Genomic DNA, 25,600 nt, shown 5'->3' with positions numbered 1-25,600 from the left:
TATGATACAGGGCTCCAAATCCCCTGAATGAGACAGATTTAAAGAGACTCTGTCACCACATTATAAGTGCCCTATCTCCTATATAAGGAGATCGGCGCTGTAATGTAGGTGACAATCTATTTTCACAACGTTAGGAGCGATTTTGGTTTATGCTAATGAGCTTTCTTAATGCCCAAGTGGGCGTATTTTTACTTTCGACCAAGGGGGCGTTGTACAGAGGAGTGTATGACGCTGACCAATCGGCATCATGCACTTCTCTCCATTCATTTACACTGCACTAGCGATATAGTTATATCACTATGTGCAGCCTCATACACAAACCCTAACATTACTACAGTGTCCTGATAATGAATACACATGAAATCCAGCCTGGACGTCATGTGTACTCAGAATCCTGACACTTCTGAATCTTTTTTGTGAGATTCCGGCAAGTGAAACGAAATCTCGTTTAGCTCCATAATCTCGCGAGATTTCGTTTCACTTACCTTAACCTGACGACTTTGTTGGACTGATTTCCAAGGATCCACTGCCAGCACCCAATATACACAAGTTTTTATCTCTTACCTCCTCATTTAGCCAAATTGGATAAGATAACAACTCACCGGTTGATGGGTTGGATTGCAGTTAGCGCTCTTGTAGACTCTGAACATTTGGAAGACGACTGTATAAACAGTCTGATCTTACCTGTGAGCCATTGGTTTTCTTTCAGTACAATTAAATTCCAGTTTGTGCAAGGCTTTTAATCTTAATCCACATTTACTTTCACAGCCACTTAAAGTGCTTTAGTGCTTTTTGAGCGACAGAAGCAAAAAAAAAAGTCTTGCACTTCTATATTATATGCCTGCTTTAGTAAATACTTGTATGCTCCATGAAATAACAATGTTGGAGCATGTTTTCTTAGTTTTCTGTACTATCAATACCTCTGTCTGTCAGTCTGGCACTGACAGTACTGATTGGACAATTTCAGAATGTATAGGGACCCCCTCCAACTGGTGTCACCCTTTTGTCAATTTACTTATACATTTTTAAGCAAAGATGCTCCAGAATTGTTATTAAATTGGGAAAGTAAGACACAGACATGTAATGAGAGCTGACATATCTTCTTTAAAGAGAACCTTTCACCTCTCCATACATGTACAGCTGAGTGCAGCATGTAATGGGGAGGGCCGCACAAACCCTGGGCCACTTTACATTTTTTTTCTACCTCCCACCGTTATTTAGATATTGGTGCCGTTATACTTGGCGCCCAATATTTAAATAAACCCCTGAACCGTCAACGGGGCGTGTACTGTCAAGGGGGCGTGTTACTATGGCTGTGACACTGTCCAATCAGATATGGACAGTGCCACAGCATGAGAGAGTGTGCGATTGCAGTCTTTTCATCCGAATAGGCAAGGGGGTGGGTCAGTGCTACGGACAGAGCTGTGGAGAGGAGAGCGCGCATGTATGCTCTCATCTCTTCAGCTCTTGTGAGAGATCAGTCTTGTACTTTGTCTGACGAACTGGCAAGGGGGCGTGTCACCGCTACGGACAGTGTAAGAGCCGGGGAGTGCTTACACTGTCCGTAGCAGAGACACGCCCCCTTGCCAGTTCGGCAGACAATACGAGACTGATCTCTCGCAAGAGCTGAAGAGATGAGAGCGCGCATGCGTGCTATCCTCTCCACAGCTCTGTCCGTAGCACTGACCCGCCCCCTTGCCTGTTCGGATGAAAAGACTGCAATCGCACACTCTCTCATGCTGTGGCACTGTCCATATCTGATTGGACAGTGTCACAGCCATAGTAACACGCCCCCTTGACAGTACACACCCCATTGACTGTAAAGTGCCCCAGGGTTTGTGCAGCCCTCCCCATTACATGCTGTACTCAGCTGCACATGTATGGGGAGGTGAAAGATTCTCTTTAAAGTCTATATTATACAACCCCAAGATAACCCTTAAATGAAGCCGCACCTCAATAATGTGAAGCTACTCTATTGTTTGAATGACATTTATATAAAGTTATGCACAGACAAATGGATAAAATGTTATATGGGGACCGAAATGTATTAGCAGTGTATTCACTGCAGTATGTGAGTACACTGCTAATATACATTATGCTCCCCCGTCGCACTGATTAGGAGATTTTAATAGATTTGTATAGCACTGGCGCAAGAACGGAAGTCTAGTTGCATAGCCTTCTTCCATGACGATACGAGTCTTCATCATGTGACTGGCCCAGCTGTACTTTATGTACTCGCTGTGCTACTGCTTGTACATATAATACAGCCGGTCACATGACGAAGAGTTGTGTCATCATGAAGGAAGACTGTGCCACTAGACTTCCGGTCCACCGCCAGTGCTATAAAATCTATTAAAATCTCATAATCAGCGTAACGGGAGACCAGAATGTATATTCGCAGCGTACTCACATACTGCAGTGAGTACACTGCTAATACTTTTTGGTCCCTACATAACTCCTTTAATCGTTAAAATCACTAGAGCTCATAGACTAGAGTGGCATTGTTTCTAGATAAAAGCAGACCCTTCTTTCTAATCTCATAACCCCTTTAACTATAATACATTCAGTGATAGGTTTACTTGGACCTTGAGTTGGTGTATTTTCCGTTTAGGCTAAAACACTAAATCTATAATTATATTCTAATATTTTCTTAATATCATACAGCTGTAACATTCTGTCTTTCTGTATGTAACCAGTTTAATACTTTTCAGTAAGGATGATCATCACTGCAGCTCTACTTGCAATCTTTACATACTTCATTTTGCAGAACATAATATATTTTGATGATAACATCAGTGAACATTAGTAGTTACTATTTTTTTTTTTTTATATAAATGTCCTTGCAATGCCTACTGTCTGAATGATATGTTCGAAACAAGTAAATTGCAGATGGAAATGTTCTCCTTCTATTTTCAGGATTTCTTAGTAGAATTAATAGCTAGAGAGAGAGAAGAAGCTCTGAAACTTTATGCAAGTAGCAGCAAGCCTCAAAGCCTGTTTAACTTCCATGAGGAGCGCCTGGCAACTCCAGTCATCTTTCTTAGAAAATGGATGGGTGAGGTAAGAACAATTGGGGGCATTCATAAAATCTTGTAGAGAAAAACAATGTGGGTCATGTCTCAAGTGTCTAAACTGTCGCACTTGGATATTTTTGATAATTTTTGTAATGTGATAATAAATGTGTTGCAAAATGGTGACTGCCTTAGCATTACCAGTTTTTAAAAAAAGAGGGAACTGTCAGTCTGTCAATAATTGATAGAAAAGCAGTGCAGTTGTTCAGTCTACTTTTATGATTTCTGCTTTTATGTTGCATTATGTTTATATGCAGTTGATATACAATTGGATCATAATGGGGCACTCAAGTGTCTTCTCTTCCTAACTTCTTCTGCTCGGTTTGCTGCCCTCGGTTTAAAATGGCAAGCAAAAAATGGAAAGCATTCAAAAAAGACCATGGGAGACAGTGCTACCAATGAGCAGAGTAGTTATCCATGTTTTCCACAAAGTTGGTTCTCGAATAACCTGTAGATTGCAACTGACCATTTTAATAGCACTTCTTTAACAGATATTTGCAGTTATAAGAATTATATAGTTATTCTGCTTTATTGCCTAACTCATAATCCCTTTGTAAAAGTAAGCCGTAGTATTTAGACCAGTTCTTCTCAAACTGAGAAATATGCCCCAATGGTGAGGCACAGCTAGGGAGGCAGTTTTGACAGAAGTAAATACATTCTGCACAGGACTTTCTATGGTTGCAGCAATTTCCGGTTTGGCAAGATAATTAACTCCTTTTGCGCTTTTTAAATGTTCTATTGGGTTCAAGAGGAAAAAAATTCAATACATTTATTTATTTTTGTCAATTTGGCATGGTCTACGACCAATAGTGAGGCACAGATATCACCATGTTCTGGCTAGTGAGGACCCAGTAGAAAAAAATAAGAGAAGCCCTGATTTAGACAAATTGTTTTATTCATATACTTCTTGCTTCCAACAGGGATTTGTGAATTCTCTAGATCTGCCTGCAGTTCTGCTAATATGGGATCAACTGTTCATGCACAACTGGAATCTGGATGTAATGGAGAGCTTCTGCCTCGTATTGCTCATGTTACTGAAAGAATCTATCATGGCTGCCAATGATTTTCCTGCAATCAGACTGGTAATGTCTTATGACTCGATGCATGCCTAATGTGCGCAGTTGTTTAAAGGGATTCTATATGTGTACAAGAATCCCACTTTACAGAGAACTCTTGTCCTAAATAACTTTATAAAAAGTATTTGAATAGTTATCACTCTGCCTTTGAGACCAATAAAAAAAGGAGTCTCTATTTTTATTAAAAAAAAGTGCAGCCTTTTAATTTTAGCGATGTAATTTGAGAACCACAGGACCGCTACATTATACTTCTAGGCTATATACAAGACAATATTGGTCTTATTTATTCTTATGCCCCAAATGACAAACCAGTCTCCATTTTTCCTACAAATATACCATATCCTTGAAAATCCTTAATTCACTTCCTTATATGAAGTTGGGATTTTAATTTAACATTTAATGCTCACTTGGATTGGGGAAAAAACAAAATGACCCCATGCGGGGCTACACATTTCTCCCCTGAACTTAAGCACTATACCAGAATAGATTGGATCCTTGCCTCTATCCTCATTATTATATGCCAGTTATATCCCCTCCCTTGGACAGATCCTGACCTTATTATAGCAGATTTTAATTCAACCTCCACCCTATCTTGCCCATTTAGTTTGAGACTAATGAGTCCCTTATCTGACCCCTCTTTTTGCCAGTGTGTATCTACAGTTTTGTCTGACTATGTCTTAAACAACCGATCTGAAGATACTTTTCCCGGTATCAATTGGGCTGCCCATAAGCTGTAGTATGAGGTACAGTGATAGTGGCAGCGCCTAGACATAAAAGGGAATTCACTAAGGTGCAGACTGGCTTCGTGTTCAAGATAACGAACCTGGAACTTGCGAGACAAAGACAACCATCCATATATTTTACTCAAGCGATCAGAAATGTTACATTAAAGCTTGATTCTATCACCCATCATACTAAAAATGCTAACAAGCTTGATAAAATGCTAGCGGATAAACTTAGAGCCACACAGCACCTAAAGTGAGTCTGTCATCAGATTCCACCCCCCCCCCCAAGACAGGTATAGAGTAACGCAGTGGCCACATACCTTTGTTGCATATGTTGGGGCTTTCAAAAGTGTAAAAAATTTGACTAATACATCCAGGCTCCATATGCTTATTAGGGACAAGGTGTCCGCTGAACCGGAAAGTGTCCTGCACTTTCTTCTCTAACGCCTCTCCCCTCTGGACTTAACTAATGTCTCTGCTCAGCTGCTTAGCTAGAGTGGCGTATGGGGGGGGGCAAATCTGGTGACAGATCTAGACCACAGACAAATGTCTCAATAAACGTCCGCACATATCAAAACATAGAAAATCAATACCTATAAGTGTATGTGATGACATATCAATATCCAAGAAAAAATAATAATACAAAGTACAAAATGTGTACCATGCAAAATACAAATAATTTATTAGATTTATAATAAAAACAGATTGGCCATCAAGACCATCAAGACCTAAAAGTAGACATACAATTAAAATACAATAGTGTGGTGATGAGTAGGGTCTACAAAAATGACATACTATTGTCATACAAACAGAATAGGACGTAATAAAGCTTTAGTAAGTTACACGGAAAAGCAAATTACATGTACATGGGTCAATTATAAAGCGAAAATACAATTTCATAAGCGCCAGGAAATAACCAAACATAAGTGCCCTACACCAAGTACCAACCCGTGTGCTGCATGGTGAGCCCAAACAAACTGTCACCACACTAAGAGCCCCGACGCGCGTTTCGCCGTCAGCTTTTTCAAGGGGCCCCCTTGTGGTATCACCGTTCTCGTTTTGACCCGCAGATGAAAGTTAACACGCCGTAAAAACGAAACCACCCAAAATGAAGGAGTCACTGTTTTTTTCCCATTCCATCCCACAAATAATGTTTTTCCAGTTACACACTACATTATATGGTACAATAAATGGTGCAGTGAAAATCTACAAATCGTCACGCAAAAAAATAAGCCTTCATATGGCTGTCTTGACGGAAAAATATAAAAGTTATGTCTTTTGGAAGGTGAGGAAAAAAAAGTCAAGTGAAAATCCCAAAAGTGGCTGTGGTGGGTATGGGTTAATATAACTTTTTAAACAGGTTCATCGAGAGGTTAAAATAAATATTATCAACAGTCTGTTGCTTGTTTAGTCCATCAATCTACAAAATCCTGCAAAAAATTTTTACCGAGTTATCCGGGTTGTTAAAATTGATGGCCTATCCTCAGGACAGACCATGAATATTTGATCGGTTGGGGAGACAGTAGTGTAATACCTTGCACGGCCAATACATATGTAACGGCGCGTGTAAGTACAAAAAGAAAGTAGAACCATGTAAACAAGGAAAAGGCTGTGGCGATCGTACGAGCGCCGTGGCCTTTTCAAACAGCTGATTGGCGGGGGTGCCGCTAGTCGGACCCCCACCGATCTAATATTAATGCCTATCCTAAGAATTGGCCATAAATTATAATAACCTGGATAACCCTTTCAACATATGGTTCTGTATCAATGCTTCAGTTGTAAGCTGAAATCTCTTTTACCCTCCAGCCACCAATCCATATTCGGGCACCACCCCTTAGCCAGTATCAGTCCTCTTTTTAATGCAGCAGTCTTTTATAAATAGCAATGAATGGAGCCATTTGCATTATACTCCAGTCTTTAGAATCCTATACTAAATTTAGTTTCGGCAAATTAAATTTATTTTTTGTATAGTTAAAATTTTCCAATATACTTTCTGTTTTAATTAATTCCTCATGGTTTTCAAGATCATTGCTTGTTGTTATTCAGTAGTAACCATGATTATTTACTTCCAGTGGATAAAATTCTTTCCATGGTAATGTGATGAACACACAAGTACACGGCTCGTTACAGTATGTGTATCAGAGCTGTGACAAAATTGTATTAATTGGAAGTAAACAATGAATGTTCCTATTGAATGACATGAAGCAGAGATCTTGAAAACCATGAGGAATACAGAAAGTTTTGGAAAATTGTATAATTTTTAATTAAGCAAAAATAACTTTAATTTGCTGAAACTGGAAAACCCCTTTAAATAGTCTTATCGTCAACACATAGTTCTAGTAAGCAAATCTTCTTTTAACCCCTTCCTGCAAATGGGTGTTACTGTACGTCCTTTTTAGCGGCTCGTTCCCGCAAATGGGCGTACAGTTACGCCCTGAGGATGAAGCGGGCACAGGAGCTGTGCGCGCCTCAGCTTCAGCAGGTGTCGGCTGTAATATATAGCTGACATCCCGCTGCAACGGCGGTGATCACGGTTATCTCTGATCGCAGCCATTTAACGCCTCAAATGCCGCGGTCAACAGCGACAGCGGCATTTAAGTGATTGACAAAGAGGGAGGGGGCTCCCTTTATACCCCGTTGGCCCCCGCGAAAAATCGCGTAGTGCTGATGGTTGCAATAGCAACCCGGTAGCCTAGCAACGGCTTCCTGGTTGCCAGGTACGGGAGCCTATTAGGTCCTGCCCAAGGCAGGATGTAATAGGCTCAACTGTCAGTTGTAAAATGACAGTTCCAATACACTGCACTACATAAGTAGTGCAGTGTATTGTACAGGGGATCAGAAGATCGGATCTTTCAATCCCCTTGTATGTGTAAAATAAAAAGCTAAAAAAAGTTAAAAAAAAGTTTTCGATAAATACATTTTTATGTAATAAAAATCAATAATCGCCCTGTTTCCCTGATCATGCCCTTTATAATTAGAAAAAACATGAAAAAATGAAATAAAAACCAGACATAATAGGTATCGCCGCGTTTGTATCGGCCTGACCTATAAAAATATCATATTTAAAAAAATACAATAAAAAACTGGCAGAATTTCCTTTTTTGGTCACGTTTCCAAAAAAATTGAATAAAAAGGTGATCAAAATGTCCAACGTGCCCCAACATGCTACCAATAAAAACTACAGTTTGTCACGCAAAAAAAGTTATGGCTCTCAGGATATGGTGACACTAAAACATTATTTTATTTAGTAAAAAGTGTTTTTATTGTGTAAAAGTAGTAAAAAATATAAAAACAATATAAATTTGGTATTGCCATAATTGTATCGAACCGCAGAATAAAGTAAACATGTTGTTTATACTGCACAGAGAACAGCGTTAAAAAATTTATTAAAAAAAGTGAGAGAATTTCTGTTTTTTGGTCTACTCACCTCCCAAAATTATCACATGTACCCCAAAATGATACTAATAAAAACTACAGCTCATCCCATGAAAATCAGGCACTCACACAGCTCGTCAACCGGAAAATAAAAAGTTATGACTCTTGGAACGCAATAATGCAAAACTACGGCCCAGACTAATTCATATGTGCAGCAGTTCTTCACCTAAAAACCCACGTCATCATTTGCAGCCCCCACTGATAGACCCTGTAAATGCAGCGGAAACTATGACATTTTGGGGTCTGTGCTACATATGGGGCTAGTGAAGAAGTCAAAGATTAGGCAATGCTGGAGTGCGGATGTACAATACCACGTACACCCTTTAGAAGTGCGACTCCTGCACCCAAAAATCCGGCCTGTGCATAAAGGATTGGTTCAAAGCGTACGTCACTATCCATGGATAATTAATTGTATTATTCATTTACCCCATTATTACTTCATCCTATTATGACCTTATGCATTCGCCCAGCTTACATATACCCTGATGTACTCCGCACAAATTACATATGCCCCCACATTATAAACTGAAACACCAGAAAAACACTAAACAAAACTACCAAGCAAAATCTGCGCTCCAAAAGCCAAATGGTGCTCCTTCTGGGCCTGGCAGTGTGCCCAAACAGCAGTTTATGATCACATATGGGGTATTACTGTACTCTGGAGAACTGCTTAACAATTTATGGGGTGTGTGTCTCCAGTGGTACAAGCTGGGAACAACAAATTGGGCACTAAAATCGCATATCTGTGGAAAAAATGGCAATTTTCAATCTGCAACATCCACTGTGCACTAATTTCTGCAAAACCTTTGGGGGTCAAAATGCTCACTACACTTCTAGATGAATTACTTCAGGGGTATAGTTTCCTAAATGGGGTCACTTCTCGGGGGTTTTCACTGTACTGGTCCCTCAGCGCAATGCAACATGGTGCCAAAAACTAATTTTGTAAAATCTCCACTCCAAAAACGAAATTGCACTTTTTCCCTTTAGAACCTTGCTGTGTGTCCAAATAGCAGTTTACAACCACATATAGGGTATTTCCCTACTCAGGAGAAATTGTGTAACACATTTTGGGGTGCATTTTCTCCTGTATTCCTTGTGTAAATGAAAAATTATGAGCTAAATCTACAGGTTATTGGGAAAAAAAATAATTTCATTTTCACGGCCCAATTCTAATAAAATCTTTAAAACACCTGAGAGATCAAAATGCTCACTACACCCCTAATTTAATTATAGTCTCCAAAATGGGATCACACCTGGGGAATTTCTACTGTACTGGTACTTCAGGGGCTCTGCAAATGCGACATGGCCCCCAGAAACTAATTCAGCAAAATCTGAGCTGCAAAATCCAAATGGTGCTCTGTCCCTTCTGAGACCTGCCGTGGGTCCAAACAGCAGTTTATTACCACATATAGGGCATTGTCGTAATCAAGAGAAATTGCTTTACAAATGTTGGAGTGCTTTTTTTACTTTATTCCTTATAAAAATTTTAAAATTCTATGTTTTTTCAGAAAAAAAGTAGATTTTCCTCTTCACAGACTAATTCCAATAAATTCAACAAAAAACCTGTGGGGTCAAAATGCTAACTATACCACTAGAAAATTCCCTGAGGGGTGTAGTTTCTGGGCAATAAATATTGAGATGCATTTATCTGGTAAAACCTTCTGTGTTACAGAGATTTTTTTTTATTACAAATGAATTTTGTAAAAAAAAAAAATGAAATTTGAAAATTTCACCTCTAATTTCCTTCAGTTCCTGTAAAACGCCTAAAGGGTTGAAACACTTTCTGAATGCAGTTTTGAATACTTTGAGGGTGCAGTTTTCAAAATGGTGTGTTTTATGGGGGTTTCTAATATATAGGGCCCTTAAAACTACTTCAGAACTGAACTCGTCCTGGAAAATATAGCCTTTTGAAATTTTCTTAAAAATGTGAGAAATTGCTGCTAAAGTTCTAAGCCTTGTAACGTCCTAGAAGAACGTCCTAGAAGAAAAAATGTTCAAAAAACAATGCAAACACAAAGTAGACACATGGGATATGTTAATTAGTAACTATTTTGTGTGGTATTACGATCTGTTTTACAAGCAGATACATTTAAAATGAGAAAAATCATAATTTCTTCAAATTTTCTCGACATTTTGGTGTTTTTCACAAATAAGCAATGAATTTATTGACATTTTTTCACTAACATAAAGTACAATATGTCCCGAGAAAACCGTCTCATAATCGATTAGATAGGTAAAAGCATTCCGAAGTTTTTACCACATAAAGTGACACATGTCAGATTTGAAAAAATGGGTCTGGTACTGAAGGCCAAAATGAGCATGGTCCTGAAGGGGTTAAAATCTTACTCCAGTCAAAAACTGAAATTTAACTCTTGGCCATACTTATGAGGATTTACTTACTCCAAATGTTTAATTTACCTAAACTTATAGTCTGGAGTTCCTTGTTTGTCCTAAACTAGTCTGCAGGTAAAGCCTCAGCTGGCCATGACAATGGAGAGGTCCTGTCATACCACTTGGAGTCAGTAGGAAATACAGGAGATACATAAGAAATGTCCTTTACTTTATTCCCGTTGTCTATTGACAACATATTGTTATATATATGGTACTGTGCAAAAGTGTAAGGAAGATGTGTAAAATTCTACAAAGTAAGAATGCTTTCGAAAATAGAAGTGTTAATAGTTTTTTTTATCAATTAACAAAATACAAAGTGAATAAACAGAAGAAAAATCTTGAAACACAGTCATTAACTGTAAACAGAAAAAGCTGTGTAGGAGGCTTAAAACTGGGTTACGAACAGCCAAACTCTGCTACAAAGGTGACGTTTTAGAAGACCGTTTCATGTCACGGGCCCACCATGGGAGACTGAGCACAGCAACAAGACACAAGGTAGTTATACTGCATCAGCAGGGTCTCTCCCAGACAAAGATGTCAAAGCAGACTGGGGTTTCAATATGTGCTGTTCAAGCTCTTTTGAAAAAGCACAAAGAAATGGGAATCCTTGAGGGGTCGGCCAAGGAAACTTAGTGCAGCAGATAAAATACACATCATGCTTACTTTCCTTTGAAATGAGAAGATGTCCTGCAGTGCCATCAGCTCAGAACTGTCAGAAAATAGTAGTACCCAGGTACACCTATCAACTGTTCGGAGAAGTCTGGCCAGAAGTGGTCTACATGGAAGAATTGCGGCCAAAAAGCCATACCTTTGGTGTGGAAACAGGGCCAAGCGACTCAACTATGAACGAAATGATAGGAACTGGGGTGCAGAAAAATGGCAGCAGGTGCTCTGGACTGATGATTTAAAATGTGAAATATTTGGCTGTAACAGAAGGCAGTTTGTTCGCCGAAGGGCTGTAGAGCTGTACAATAATGAGTGTGTGCAGGCAACAGTGGAGCATGGTGGATGTTCCTTGCAAGTGTGGGGCTGCATTTCAGCAAATGGCGTTGGGGATTTGGTCAGGATTAATGGTGTACTCAATGCTGAGAAATACAGGCAGCTACTTATCTATCATGAAATACCATCAGGGAGGCGTCTGATTGGGTCCAAATTTAATCTGCAGCAGGACAACGACCCAAATAAACCAGCTAGTGTCATTAAGAACTTTCTTCAGCGTAAGGGTTTGCGCACACGATCTCGACCATTACGTCTGAAATGACGGAGCTGTTTTCAGGAGAAAACAGCTCCGTAATTTTAGACGTAATTGCTCGTCCTCGCATTTTGCGAGGCGTCATTGACGGCCATAATTTAGAGCTGTTCTTCATTGAATTCAATTAAAAACGGCTCAAATTACGTCCAAAGAAGTGTCCTGCACTTCTTTGACGAGGCAGTAATTTTATGCGTCGTCGTTTGACAGCTGTCAAACGACGACGCGTAAATTACAGGTCGTCCGCACAGTACGTCGGCAAACCCATTCAAATGAATGGGCAGATGTTTGCCGATGTATTGGAGCCGTATTTTCAGGCATAAATCGAGGCATAATACGCCTCGTTTACACCTGAAAATAGGTTGTGTGAACCCAGCCTAAAGGAGAACAAGGAGCCCCGGAAGTAATGATATAGCCCCCACAGAGCCCTGATCTCAACATCATCAAGTCTGTCTGGGATTACATGAAGAGACAGAAGGATTTGAGGAAGCCTACATCCACAGAAGATCTGTGGTTGGTTCTCCAAGATGTTTGGAAAAACCTCCCTGCTGAGTTCCTTCAAAAACACTGTGCAACTGTATCTAGAAAAATTGATGCTGTTTTGAAGGCAAAACGTGGTCACATCAAATATTGATTTGATTTAGATTTCTCTTCCGGTCATTTACTTTGTAGTTTGTTAATTGATGCAAAAAAAAAAACTGTTATAAACACTTCTCTTTTTAAAAGCATTTTTACTTTGCAGCATTTTTCCACTACTGCCTAAAACTTTTGCACAGGATTGTATAAGCTGAAGACTTGGGCAGAGAAGTGGCAATGGGCGTGTAATGTACCAAAATGTAAATAGGATGAGGAAACACATATTTATAAAAGACTTAAACTCTGCGTCAAACTAGTACTGAGAGGGACTTGGGGAATATTAATGGATGGTAAACTTAATCTTAGCAACCAGTTCCAGGCAGCTACTGTCAAGGAAACTAAAATTATGGGACGCAACAAAAGAGCCTTCGATGCACATGACTAGAACATAGTTTTGCCTCTATGCATGATTTGACTAGTGATTTGTATAGAGTATTGTGTACAGCTTTTGCCACCTGTGTATAAGAAGGACACAGCTGAACTGGAGAGGGTGCAGAGAAAGGTAACTGGAAACAGATGGTTTTCTGTACCAAGAAAGATTATCAAATTTGGGGTTATTTAGTTTGGAGAGAAGACGACTTAAGGGCTATTTTATCATCATGTACTAATGGAGAGTACAGACATCTGTCTAACCATCTTTTTAACCTGTAATAATGACAAGAGGAAATCCTCTATGTCTAGAGGGAAGTCGGTTTTTAAATCATAGACGGGGATTCTTTACTGTAAGAGCAGTAAGAAAATGGCCACAAAATGTCGCAATGGTTTATTTGCTAAATAAGCTCAAGAGGGATTTGGATGCCTTTCCTGAAAGATATAATTTGACAGGTTATGAGTACTAGATTCTGGAGATAGGTTCTTAATCCAGGGATATATCCTGATCGCCATATTTGTTGTCAGGGAGGAATTTTCCCCCTAATAGGAGACAATTAGCAACTGCCTCTTAGGGTTTTTTTTTTTCCATTGGATCAACCGTGAAATATAATAGGTTAAACAATGGACTTGTGTCCTTTTTCATCCTTATTATTTGATTTTGTTTTTTAAACTTTTTTTATTAAATTTTTCGTAAGACAGAGTAATAAAAAACATACGTGCATTGTATATTACGCTGCTCAATATATCAGTACAATAATGACAATAAATACTCTGTCATATAAGGTTAACAGATCAAAGAAGTAACAAAGATTACAACATTAACAAACCCCACCCCCCTCCTGTGTTCATCAATGGTAACCGTTATAGTGTATGATACTTCATCCTTATTATTATACTATTATTGCATACTAAGATGCCCATTGATTTCCATAAACTCAATACAATGCTTAATATTTCATGTAGTGGGGTTACAGGCAAAATGAGTATTTATGTTCCAGTTGTGCTCCCGTCAGTAAGCCCTCCTCATGATCAGCTTGTCTGCAGTTGAACCACAATGTGACAGGGTTGTCCAAGCTGCATATATTTCTCTATATTTTGTGTTGATCTGTTTTCCCCAATGTCTATTTCACGTACCCTGCATTTTTAAAGGTAATTTACAATGCTGGTACTTTTAGTTTTTAAGTGTGTACTTAGCAAATATTTTAATAATTTATTTCACAAAGTAAATAAGAGTATATTCTGTGGTTATAGTTATTTACCATGTTAGTCCTTACTCTCCGTTTAGGTCTATTAAGTTATGTAATTAATTATCGGCATGGAGATGATTCACGCCATAGAAAATTAGTATATCATTCAGTTTTTATTATGTGCATTTCCTCTGGTCTATATATATATATATATATATATATATAGCATTACTCCTGGCCACTTTCCTCACCACATGATAACTTAGGGCTGACGCTGACTTTGGTTCACAGAGTATATACAATTTGTTATCCATGGTAACAATGCAGTATGACTATTTTACTTCACAATTAATACAGTATCTTTAATTTAAAACCAAGCTTTTTTATACCTGTATGTATTTCTCTCAGCTGTTGATCACTTATATTCCTTTTACATGTTTCTTAAGATATGGAAATGTATCTGCATGAATGTAAAGAGTGGAAACTTGATATATTTAGGTGCTATTATATTGGTGCGCTCAAGTGGCGTACTTGCATTGTAATCTGCAGCTTAAAAATACGCTGCAGAAAACTACAATGTATGTTTATGGGAAATCTGCCACTTTTTCAAGTTCTTGCGTTGCGGAATACTTTTGCCATAGGCATACATTGTAAAGTTTTCTGTAGCGTATTTTTACGCTGCAAAAATACGATGCAAGTACGACACGTGTGTATGTGGTGTTTGGGTTTAACTCCATTGATTTGCATTAGATGTGTCTTTAATGTCAAAACCAAGTATTCAAATGACCAAAAAGCTTTCCAAAGTTTTAAGGCTGCTTAATTCAATAGTTGACTACTGGGAGCTGTGTGTTGGTTCTTGTGTGTATATGAGAGAGCGGGAAATTACGTTTTGATTCGAATCTGTATACATCAATGCCCTATATGCAACGATAAATAAATAATAATACCTGTCTCAATTTGCTGAATTTTATGATATTATGCATACAAAAATCGACTTCATATTTTATGCTCAATCTTGCCCAAACATGGAAATTTGATTGGTTGCTCTGGACAACTACACAATCCTATTTCAGCACTGGCTTTTATACATGAGCATCTCTGAAAAGCCAGTACTGAAAACTCAGGAAACCCAGTAATAATATCCTGACAGCTACCTCTACCTCTTCCTTTCTTGTGGAGGTGGTTGTCACTAGAACTGATCCTCACTAAGGGCTAATTCACACGACAGTGTGTGCCGACCAACTCCCGTCCGTGATCCGTGGAAAGATAGGGCATGTTCTATCTTTCCACGGATCGGAGAATCGGTCTGTTTTCACCGACCTGATTCACCCACTAAAGTGAATGAGTCTGTGAAAACTATTGGGTGCTGTTAAGGATCTGCCAGGCACAGCTTCTGTATCCACGCCCACAGGTAATCAGTCTGCACCTGCTTCTATGTCTGTGAGACTGACTCCATCTTCCACCACTCAGGATGGCAGGCTTAGGAGTGGGAGAGCCTATCACAGCCTGGCCAGACGGAGCTAGCTCCCGCCCTCTGTCTATTTATACCTGCCTTTCCTGTTCCTCCTTGCTTGTGATTCTTCTCGTTTTGTTTCCCGGCCCTGCTGCAGCTTCTTGAACCATTTGACCCTGCTTCATATTGACCCTGGCTTACTGACTACTCTCCTGCTCTGCGTTTGGTACCTCGTACACTCCTGGTTTGACTCGGCTTGTTCACTACTCTCCTGCTCTGCGTTTGGTACCTCGTACACTCCTGCTTTGACTCGGCTCGTTCACCACTCTTGTTGATCACAGTGTTGCCGTGGGCAACTGCCCATTTTCCCTTGCTTCTGTGTACCCTTGTCTGTTTGTCTGTTGTAAACTTATTGAGCGTAGGGACCGTCGCCCAGTTGTACCCCGTCGCCTAGGGCGGGTCGTTGCAAGTAGGCAGGGACTGAGTGGCGGGTAGATTAGGGCTCACTTGTCTGTTTCCTTACCCCCTTCATTACAGGTGCCACTCGGATGGCGTGAAAAACAGCCCGAGTGGCACTCTGTCGTGTGCAACTGGACTAAGTATGTGCATGTGTAAGATGCAAATGGAGGCCTACATCTCTAATTGTAGTTACTACAAATTAAAAGGTTCACATTCAAAGGAGTAAGAAACAGTAATATAAATATTACAATGTAAAAGAACAGTATTTATTAGTGGAGCATATCGAACATGAGATGTTGTTCTGGTGGTGTCTGCGGATTGCATGATTGACGCCTTGGGAGCCTTTCTGGCAAAGTGTGTCCTGTTGTTTTCCAGCCGCTTTTCATAAATGTCTACCTGTATCTAAAACGTTAATATGAAAAATTGTGTGAAGTTTGTTGTAAATAAATGAGAATTTCTGTATTCTTTATACAGATATTTTTAAGTGGTGGTTATCACTTACTTACAGCTGATATACAGAAGGCTTGGATTCACCTACAACAAGGAGGATTACTTTCTGATATACCTGGCATGAATCGATTAATAAAAAGGTGTGTATATATATATATATTTTAACATATGGAGACTTATGAATATTTTATCTTCATTCAAACAGTATATAAAGATAAAGTTGAGATAATTGAACAAAAAAAATCAAAAACCAAATTGATTATTATTTATTAAGTAAACATTAACAGCTACGCAGGTATTTCCTTCTATCCAAACTACTACATGTGGCTCTACTACCTGGTATTGCCCCCTTTTGCAGAAGCAACCTCATGCATGCATTTCTTTTTTTTCTGTAATGTTTTTATGCTTTTCATAACAAAAAAAAAACAATCGAACAGTTGAACTTCATGGCAGAGGGCTATTCACCTTTGCAGAAGGGAAGTTTAGGACAACATGTAATTAATGTAATTGGAATAATATACCATATGGATAACATAGACATCTCAGTGAGGGTATGTTTACATGGGCTATTTTCAGCCGTTTTCCGGGCCGTAAATGCCCGAAAAATGGCTAAAAATGCGTGGGGGCACATCTGCCCATTGATTTCAATGGGAAAAACTACGTTCCGTTCCCACGGGGCTTTTTTAAGGCGGCCGTTTTAAAAAATGGCTACGTAAAAAACTGCCTCGTAAAAAGAAGTACATGTCACTTCTTGAGCCATTTTTGGAGCCGTTTTTCATTGACTCAATAGAAAAACCGCTCCAAAGACCCGCGTAAAAAACGTTAGTTGCTTAAAAAACGGCTGAAAATCAGGGGCTGTTTTCCCTTAAAAGCCGCTCCGTATTTTCAGACGTTTTTTGTTAAGCGTGTGAACATGCCCTTAGGGTAATAGGCATAATCACATGCCATACAGCCAATAGAACATCCCAGTCACACACCATTCAACCACATGCGCTACTTGACTCAACCTAGCCCGCATCCTCGACAAAAATTTGCAGATGGTTACACTACGGTACCAGACAACTCTAGGCATCGTGACCAGATTTTCTCGAATTTCTGAAGACATTTCCTACTGATGTACAATTTCTTATATAAGGGCACATATTTGTTAATAAGCTGAATCCAGTGTATTATATTTGGAGTGTCTGTCTCCTTCCAAGCCATAACGAGAATTTTTCTAGTACAAATCTGAAAAATATGTTATCGTAGTTTCCCATCACTACGTTATTCATGATACCCAAAAGACAACTTTAGGGGCGTAATTTTAGGGCACAGCCATACACAGTAAAAATAGGTGCCCGTGGCAGATTGGCATCTAAAACAGGAGTCTGAAGTAGAAGTGATAATCCTCTGAAGTCTCATGCATGCAATTCTTACAACTGTCTATTAGTTTCTGACATTGACTGGAAGACATTTTTTCTTACCCTTCCATGGGGATTTTTTTACCTGTGCGTTGTCTGAGTGGTTTCATGCGTTTTCGGACAGTTATAAATTCCCCCACAATGTAGTGGATGGGATTTACATCCAGGCTTTGACTTTGCCAGTCAAGAACCCTCCAATTTTTTGTTTTCAGCATTCCTTGATGGATTTACTGGGATGTTTAGGGTCGTTGTCATGTTGTAAGGTCTACCTTTAGCTGTGCTTCATTCTTGTGACTGATGGTCTCACATTATTATCCTCAAACACCCTCTTGTACAATGAAGAAGTCTTGGTGGATTCTATGATGGTGTGCTGCCCAGGCCCTTATGCAGCATTTCTGCCCCAAAGCATAACATTTCCACCACCATGCTGTACAGTTGGTATCTGGTTCTTCTAGTGAAATGCTGTCTATGGGTTTTGCCTTACATTTCTTCTGGTACGGTGGCCGAATACCTCTATCTTTGTTTCGTCTGACCGGAGCATATTGTTCCAGAAGTCCTGGTGTTTGCTTAGGTGTTCATGGGAAAACTTTAGTCTTGCCTTGATGTTCTTTTTGAACAGTAAAGGTTTCCTCCTAGCTCACTTCACATGTAGATGTAATTTGTGCAGCCTCTTGTTTTATGGTAGTCTCATACACATTGACATCAATAGTGGCGATTGTTAGGTGAAGGCCTTGTCATGAATTTCTAGAGTACTCTATGCAACATAGTGCAACTCTGCCACACTTCATGTGCACAAAGGGTTTTACTTTACAGCAAGGTACATAAGGTACTTTCAGAGTTGTTCTTTTCTTTTTATGGTGCTGACTTGTCCAGGAAACTCATTAGAAATTGAACCTCCTAAATGCAGGTGTATTTGTGTTATTATAATCGATCTTTCACTATATATGTGACTTCTAAAATCTATTGTCTGTCCCAGTGATGATTTAGGTGTGAGGCAGTAACAGGACGCATAGTTATGAGTTCAATTATTGTGTGTTCAATAAGGGTAGGGATCTACTGCGACTTTTGGCTGCTGTATATTTGTGGTAAAATTTCCCTTCTGGGAGGAAAAAGTTACTTATCTATCATAAAAATTCCAACATGGTTGGAATTATCATGATTGTTGCTAATTGCTTGAGACTTTTTCCCCCATAGGGAAACATTGGGGTCGCCTGACGGTTGCAGTAACCAAAGATTTTACCTCAAGTCACGTGTGATTAAATTTGCTGTGGAGCTCTAGTCTAATTATAATGTGTTGATCACTTTGTAGAGATTGGTTTTCATGGTTTTTTTTATTGATCAGGTCAAAAAAATAATTCAATCCACTGTCATTGACACAACAAAATAAAAGTTCAAGTGGGTGGGGGATCTTTTGGATAAATGTTATAAGTTGCATATGGTTTGACATCTTTTTTTCTTCCACTTTTTTACGGTTTTACTTTTATTGTCTAAAAATGTAAGTTAATTACATTTGTTATTCCACTAGGAGTACTGTTTATTGCACTGAGGTTAGCTACAGGAAAAATAAATTAATTATTAAAATAAACTAATTAGTACTTTTTATGTCCAGGCAAGTCCATGAACTGTCCCCAAGGCTCCAAGGTATGTAATGTCTCTTGCAAATAATGAAGTACAATGTACTCCTGTTTTCAGTGTTGTAAATTACAAACAGAAACGTACATGTGTGATACTTTACACTGATATATAGATGTCCAGGTCAAATTACAGATCTCAAATTACAGATCTCATATAAATGACTACATTAAATTTCTATCTCCAAGTTTGAAATTCCTGGAGCAACTTTTTCACCAAACTTGACATGTTAGTATCAGTTGTCCTCCATGAGAATTTTTTTTTCTGCCTGTTTATTTTCTTTTTGTCCTGTGTCCAGGTTACATTAAAATACTGTACAGTTTACTACACCATGGAAAATAAAGGGGCTATATAAAAATTTTAAATTTATCTAATAAAAACTGAATTGTGGCCCTTATGGAAAGAGATATTTCAGTTGATATCCGAAATTACCGGATTAAATTTTCAAAGTAGCCCAGAGCTAGCAATCTTAGACATAGGATTGGAAGATATTCCTTCCTCGGTTCGGGTAATTTTCCATCACATTCTAAAAGCAACTACATTAGCTATTGCCAAATCATGGAAATTTATGGTCTCGCCTTCCTTGTCAGAAATTATTAAAAAAGTGAATGCTACTCATAACCATGAAACATGCTTATCTTAAATATAGGGCAGCACGGTGGCTAGCACTGTTGCCTTACAGCTCTGTGGTCCTGGATTTTGTATGTTCTCCCTGTGTTTGCATGGGTTTCCTCCCACACCCCAAAAACATACTGATAGGGAACTTAGATTGTGAGCCCCAATGGGGACAGTAAGCACTGCGTAATATGTTGGCGCTATATAAGTAATAATAATAACGTCTTGGCAGATTTGGTTAAATTCAAGACCCTTTATGTAACATGTATCCCATTCATTATATGTATGATGTCTAAGATTCTATTTCTAAATGGCACGGTATCTATTACAATGGTTTTTCTTGTACCTATGTTCTGTTTGTGGGTCTTACCATGTTGGTAGACCTTGGATCTTTGGTCCATTTTGTATTTTTGTCTTTAAAAAATGCAATAAAAAACGTATTGACTAAAAAAAACAACAATGCAATGAAGTTTGGAAAACAATGGATTTTGAAAATAAACCAGACGTTCACATAAATGTAATAAAAATAATTACGTTTAGAGTCATTACTTTTTCCACCCTATTTTCTTCCATAATAGAAGCTTCTTGACTTTCCTTGACAATACTAAAGATCTGTTTTAACTATATTTTTGGACTATTAGTCAGATGTATGGTTTGGCATAATCCTGTGGTATAGTTAGAGTACCTAGTGTTATATGAAAATAATACAAACAATAAGGACAATATAATATTTGTAATTATGTATTTTTATATACAGACACAGTGTTTATTGAGAATTTTAGGGAAATCTTGCCTTTTGGTGTCAAAGATATTGTGTTGAAGATCTTACCAAGGGAGAATTCTGATTCGTCTTCAAATGTAAGTCATTATAATCCTATTCTACTTTTGATGATAATGTGTTTACTTGCTAATCTTTTTCTAAAAAAAACTTTTCTTTCAATAGACTTTCTTTAAAAAATTTGATCCAACTGACTTGATGCTGACAGTGTCTGTGTATTCTGGTCATGTGCATTTACATTCTAAAACAAGTTCTATAAAACCAATTCTAATGGAATATGTCAATAAAAATGAAGCCATCGAACAAGATATCAGTTTTTTACTACTGAAATTTAATGGTAAGCTGTCTCTATTAAAAAATGAAGTGACTGTACATGTATCATACTTTTGAGTCACATAGACATCGGTTTTTTCTTTGGGACACAAAACAGTTAAAAGTGGAACATTTTGTTCCAAAGTAAAAGTAAGAAGGTGTAACTGAAATAATTATTTATTATAGTTATATTATTTTATGATATTTATTGATTTTTGAAAATATATATTATCAGAACTGTCAATCACAGTTAATGGCTCCACAGTTCTCCCAGTCTCACAAGTCCATTGCCTCGGGATAACTGTACTGCTCAGGCTGGGGATTCAGTCCTAAAGGGAGTCGCAATTGCGCTATTTACAGGGGGGTTGGCACTATCTTCAAGGGGGTTGTGGTACTACCTACATGGGCACTGTGGCACTATCTACACGGGCACTGTGTGTGGCACTATCTACATGGGCACTGTGGCACTATTTACATAGGCACTGGCACTTTATATGTGGGCACTGGCACTAGGGGCAGCTAAGGGGGCATTATACTGTATGGGGTCAGCTAAGGGGGCATTATACTGTATGGGGTCAGCTAAGGCGGCATTATACTGTATGAGGCAGCTATGGGGCATTATATTGTATGGTGGCAGCTAAAGGGGCATTATACAGCATGGGGCAGCTATGGGGGCATTATACTGTATAGGGGAAGCTATAGGGGCATTATACTGTATGGGGCAGCTGTGGGGGCATTATACTGTATGGGGGCAGCTAAGGGTTCATTATATAGTATGGTGGCAGCTAAGGGGTTATTATACTGTATGGGGACTCTATAGGGGCATTATACTGTATGAGGCAGCCATGGGGGCATTATACTGTATGGGGCAGCTATGGCGGCATTATGCCCCATGGGTCAGCTATGGGGGCATTATGCTGTATGAAGGCAGCTATGGGGCATTATACTGCATGGGGGCATTATACTGCATAGGGGCATCTGTGTGGGCATTATACTGTATGGGGCAGGTATGGGGGCATTATGCTGTATGGGGGAATTTTGTTTGGGCATTATACTGCATGGGGGCATCTGTGTGAGCATTATGCCGTTTGGGGGCATCTGTGTTGGCTTCATAATGTATGAGTGCATCTATGGGGGCATTACACTGTATGGTTGCAGTAATGTGGGCATTATACTGTATGGTGGCAGCTAGAGGGCATTATACTGTGTGGGGCATCTATTTGGCATTATACTGTGGGGGACAAGATGGGAGCATGATACTGTATGGGCTGAATCAGGTGTGTATAGGCGGGGATTGAGCGAGCATAGAAGCGTGAAAAAAAATTTGCCCCTCTTTGAGATAATTCAAAGTTGGGAGGTATGATACTGTATGCTTCTTACCTAAATTATTCCCTTTACAAGGGGGTGATGGTTAGGGTACTAAGTTGGAGAGGATACAGGGAGATCACATTACTTCTGTATCCTGTTGACAGATACAGATACAGAAACACCGAAAAAGGCCATACTTACAAATGGACACAGCCAGGCCAGAAATGCTGATGAAAGGGCGAGCAGGTGCTTTAAATAATAATAGCCACTCCCACTAGTCTTGAGGGGAGTGGTGTGTGGTGCATGGGATGTGTAGTAAGAAATAATAAATGAATAGTGTGTGTGCAAGTGTAATACTATAAGTGAAATATAGGGGTCAGTAATAAATGAAGTGCCTCAATAGAAATAAATGGATAATGGAGTGCAAGTGAGTGAAACATGGAGGGATAGTGTGTACGTCATGAGGCACAACGTATATAGCCAGGTAGAAGCCTATTTGTGACGCCTTGATAATTCATAGAGCGGGCTACCCTGCTTGCTATGCCAAACAACAACACACCAAGCTCTCCCAGCATCAAAGACCCGGCTGTGTCCAAGAGAAGCGAATATACATAATAATGAAAAATACCTGGGGTATTGGTAATCATTTTGGCCAAAAGGACGCAAGCTCGCAATCCACGACAAGGATCCCCAGACTTGCGAGTCCCTAACTCCTAAACTGGAACAGAACGTTCCTGATGCACAAACAGAACCGATAAAAACACAGGGACATATACAAAAACACCGAAAAAGGCCATACTTACAAATGGACACAGCCAGGCCAGAAATGCTGATGAAAGGGCGAGCAGGTGCTTTAAATAATAATAGCCACTCCCACTAGTCTTGAGGGGAGTGGTGTGTGGTGCATGGGATGTGTAGTAAGAAATAATAAATGAATAGTGTGTGTGCAAGTGTAATACTATAAGTGAAATATAGGGGTCAGTAATAAATGAAGTGCCTCAATAGAAATAAATGGATAATGGAGTGCAAGTGAGTGAAACATGGAGGGATAGTGTGTACGTCATGAGGCACAACGTATATAGCCAGGTAGAAGCCTATTTGTGACGCCTTGATAATTCATAGAGCGGGCTACCCTGCTTGCTATGCCAAACAACAACACACCATGCTCTCCCAGCATCAAAGACCCGGCTGTGTCCAAGAGAAGCGAATATACATAATAATGAAAAATACCTGGGGTATTGGTAATCATTTTGGCCAAAAGGACGCAAGCTCGCAATCCACGACAAGGATCCCCAGACTTGCGAGTACCTAACTCCTAAACTGGAACAGAACGTTCCTGATGCACAAACAGAACCGATAAAAACACAGGGACATATACAAAAACACCGAAAAAGGCCATACTTACAAATGGACACAGCCAGGCCAGAAATGCTGATGAAAGGGCGAGCAGGTGCTTTAAATAATAATAGCCACTCCCACTAGTCTTGAGGGGAGTGGTGTGTGGTGCATGGGATGTGTAGTAAGAAATAATAAATGAATAGTGTGTGTGCAAGTGTAATACTATAAGTGAAATATAGGGGTCAGTAATAAATGAAGTGCCTCAATAGAAATAAATGGATAATGGAGTGCAAGTGAGTGAAACATGGAGGGATAGTGTGTACGTCATGAGGCACAACGTATATAGCCAGGTAGAAGCCTATTTGTGACGCCTTGATAATTCATAGAGCGGGCTACCCTGCTTGCTATGCCAAACAACAACACACCATGCTCTCCCAGCATCAAAGACCCGGCTGTGTCCAAGAGAAGCGAATATACATAATAATGAAAAATACCTGGGGTATTGGTAATCATTTTGGCCAAAAGGACGCAAGCTCGCAATCCACGACAAGGATCCCCAGATACAGATACAGCAGGCATGCAAATAATATAATATCTATGCATCTACTCTCCCTAATCACCTCAAATGCTGCCACTTAATAATGTACAGATTTGGGTAATAGGTATACAATGGCATACCTATTGTTTCTCATTCTGTGAGGTGGGGATCACTAGTGAAATGGCTTCCAGTTTGCAAAAAATGAAAGATTAATTAAGTATTTGGACTTTGACCATTGGGTAGGTCCAGGCATCACCATGTTCAAGTTGGTGGGACCCCAGTTGAAAAAGTTTAAGAAACCCTGCTGTATGCTGAGGAGTTGCTGTACGCAATTGCCTAAAACTGTATATATGCCAAGGTTCACAAAGGGTAAATAATATGAATGCCAGTCAGGTGCGGGTGAGAAAAGCAATTCAAACATGATATTACAGCTTTATTTTACTGACCATGTTTATTTCATAGTTGGCTTAAAACACGTTAGGTATTGGCATTGTATAGGTAATCTGAATGTAAACTATGCCTCAATGTATATATTGATGAAGGGAGATTTGTAGACAGTGTTAACAGTTCACCATATGATGCAGTGAGCCAAGCTGTGTTACATCATGTGTAAAATACAAAGTGACACCTCACCTGAACTGTAAGCAACCAAATGATGATATGAAACTCCAATGACATTAAAGTGAAATGGGGTTCAAGCTTTCAGCTCTACTACAATCAGAAACAACATGAAAAATCAGTATAAGTATGAACCCATTAGATCCCATTTGCATACATAAGTGGTGTTTTCTTTGCAGCCTTAAGGGCGAGTTCACACGCGGCAAATTTGTTGCAGAAATTTCTGGGACTGAAAATTAGTTACATCCATCTGGATGGGTTTGTTCCTGCAGCAGGTACATGGATTTCTGGAAGCCTGATTCAGATGATTTTCAGGCACAGAATTTTCTGCAACAAATGCATGTGACTGCACTCATAAAGAGGACCTGTCACTTCCCCTGACGTGTCTATTTTAGTAAATACCTGTATTCCTCATGAAATAACAATTCTCGAACATATTTTCTTAAAAATCTGCCATTCCTCTGTTATTCAGCCTAGAAATTTATGAATAAATTAACAACTGGGTGTTACCATTCCCCTTGTGAAAGGGGTGTGTCTCTACACAATTTAATTTTGTC

The 25,600-nt window shown here is 39.2% G+C and overlaps 1 protein-coding gene across 6 annotated transcripts in view; it reads left to right on the top strand.

The window, feature by feature from the left end:
• Positions 1-25,600, top strand: part of LOC142742856 (uncharacterized) — a 285,274-nt gene that overhangs the window by 103,832 nt on the left and 155,842 nt on the right. For all 6 annotated transcript variants that reach the window (XM_075853027.1, XM_075853028.1, XM_075853025.1 and 3 more), the window contains exons 11-16: positions 2,917-3,060; positions 3,992-4,153; positions 16,529-16,644; positions 19,514-19,545; positions 20,909-21,009; positions 21,095-21,266. In XM_075853027.1, coding sequence (XP_075709142.1) covers positions 2,917-3,060; positions 3,992-4,153; positions 16,529-16,644; positions 19,514-19,545; positions 20,909-21,009; positions 21,095-21,266 — 727 coding nt within the window. The remainder of the gene's footprint in view (positions 1-2,916; positions 3,061-3,991; positions 4,154-16,528; positions 16,645-19,513; positions 19,546-20,908; positions 21,010-21,094; positions 21,267-25,600) is intronic.

This window comes from Rhinoderma darwinii, chromosome 2, assembly GCF_050947455.1.
Source record: "Rhinoderma darwinii isolate aRhiDar2 chromosome 2, aRhiDar2.hap1, whole genome shotgun sequence".
In the NCBI taxonomy this organism is placed as follows: Eukaryota; Metazoa; Chordata; class Amphibia; order Anura; family Rhinodermatidae; genus Rhinoderma; species Rhinoderma darwinii.
Note: the sequence above shows the minus strand (reverse complement) of the source record. Positions and strands in the feature narration are given on the sequence as shown.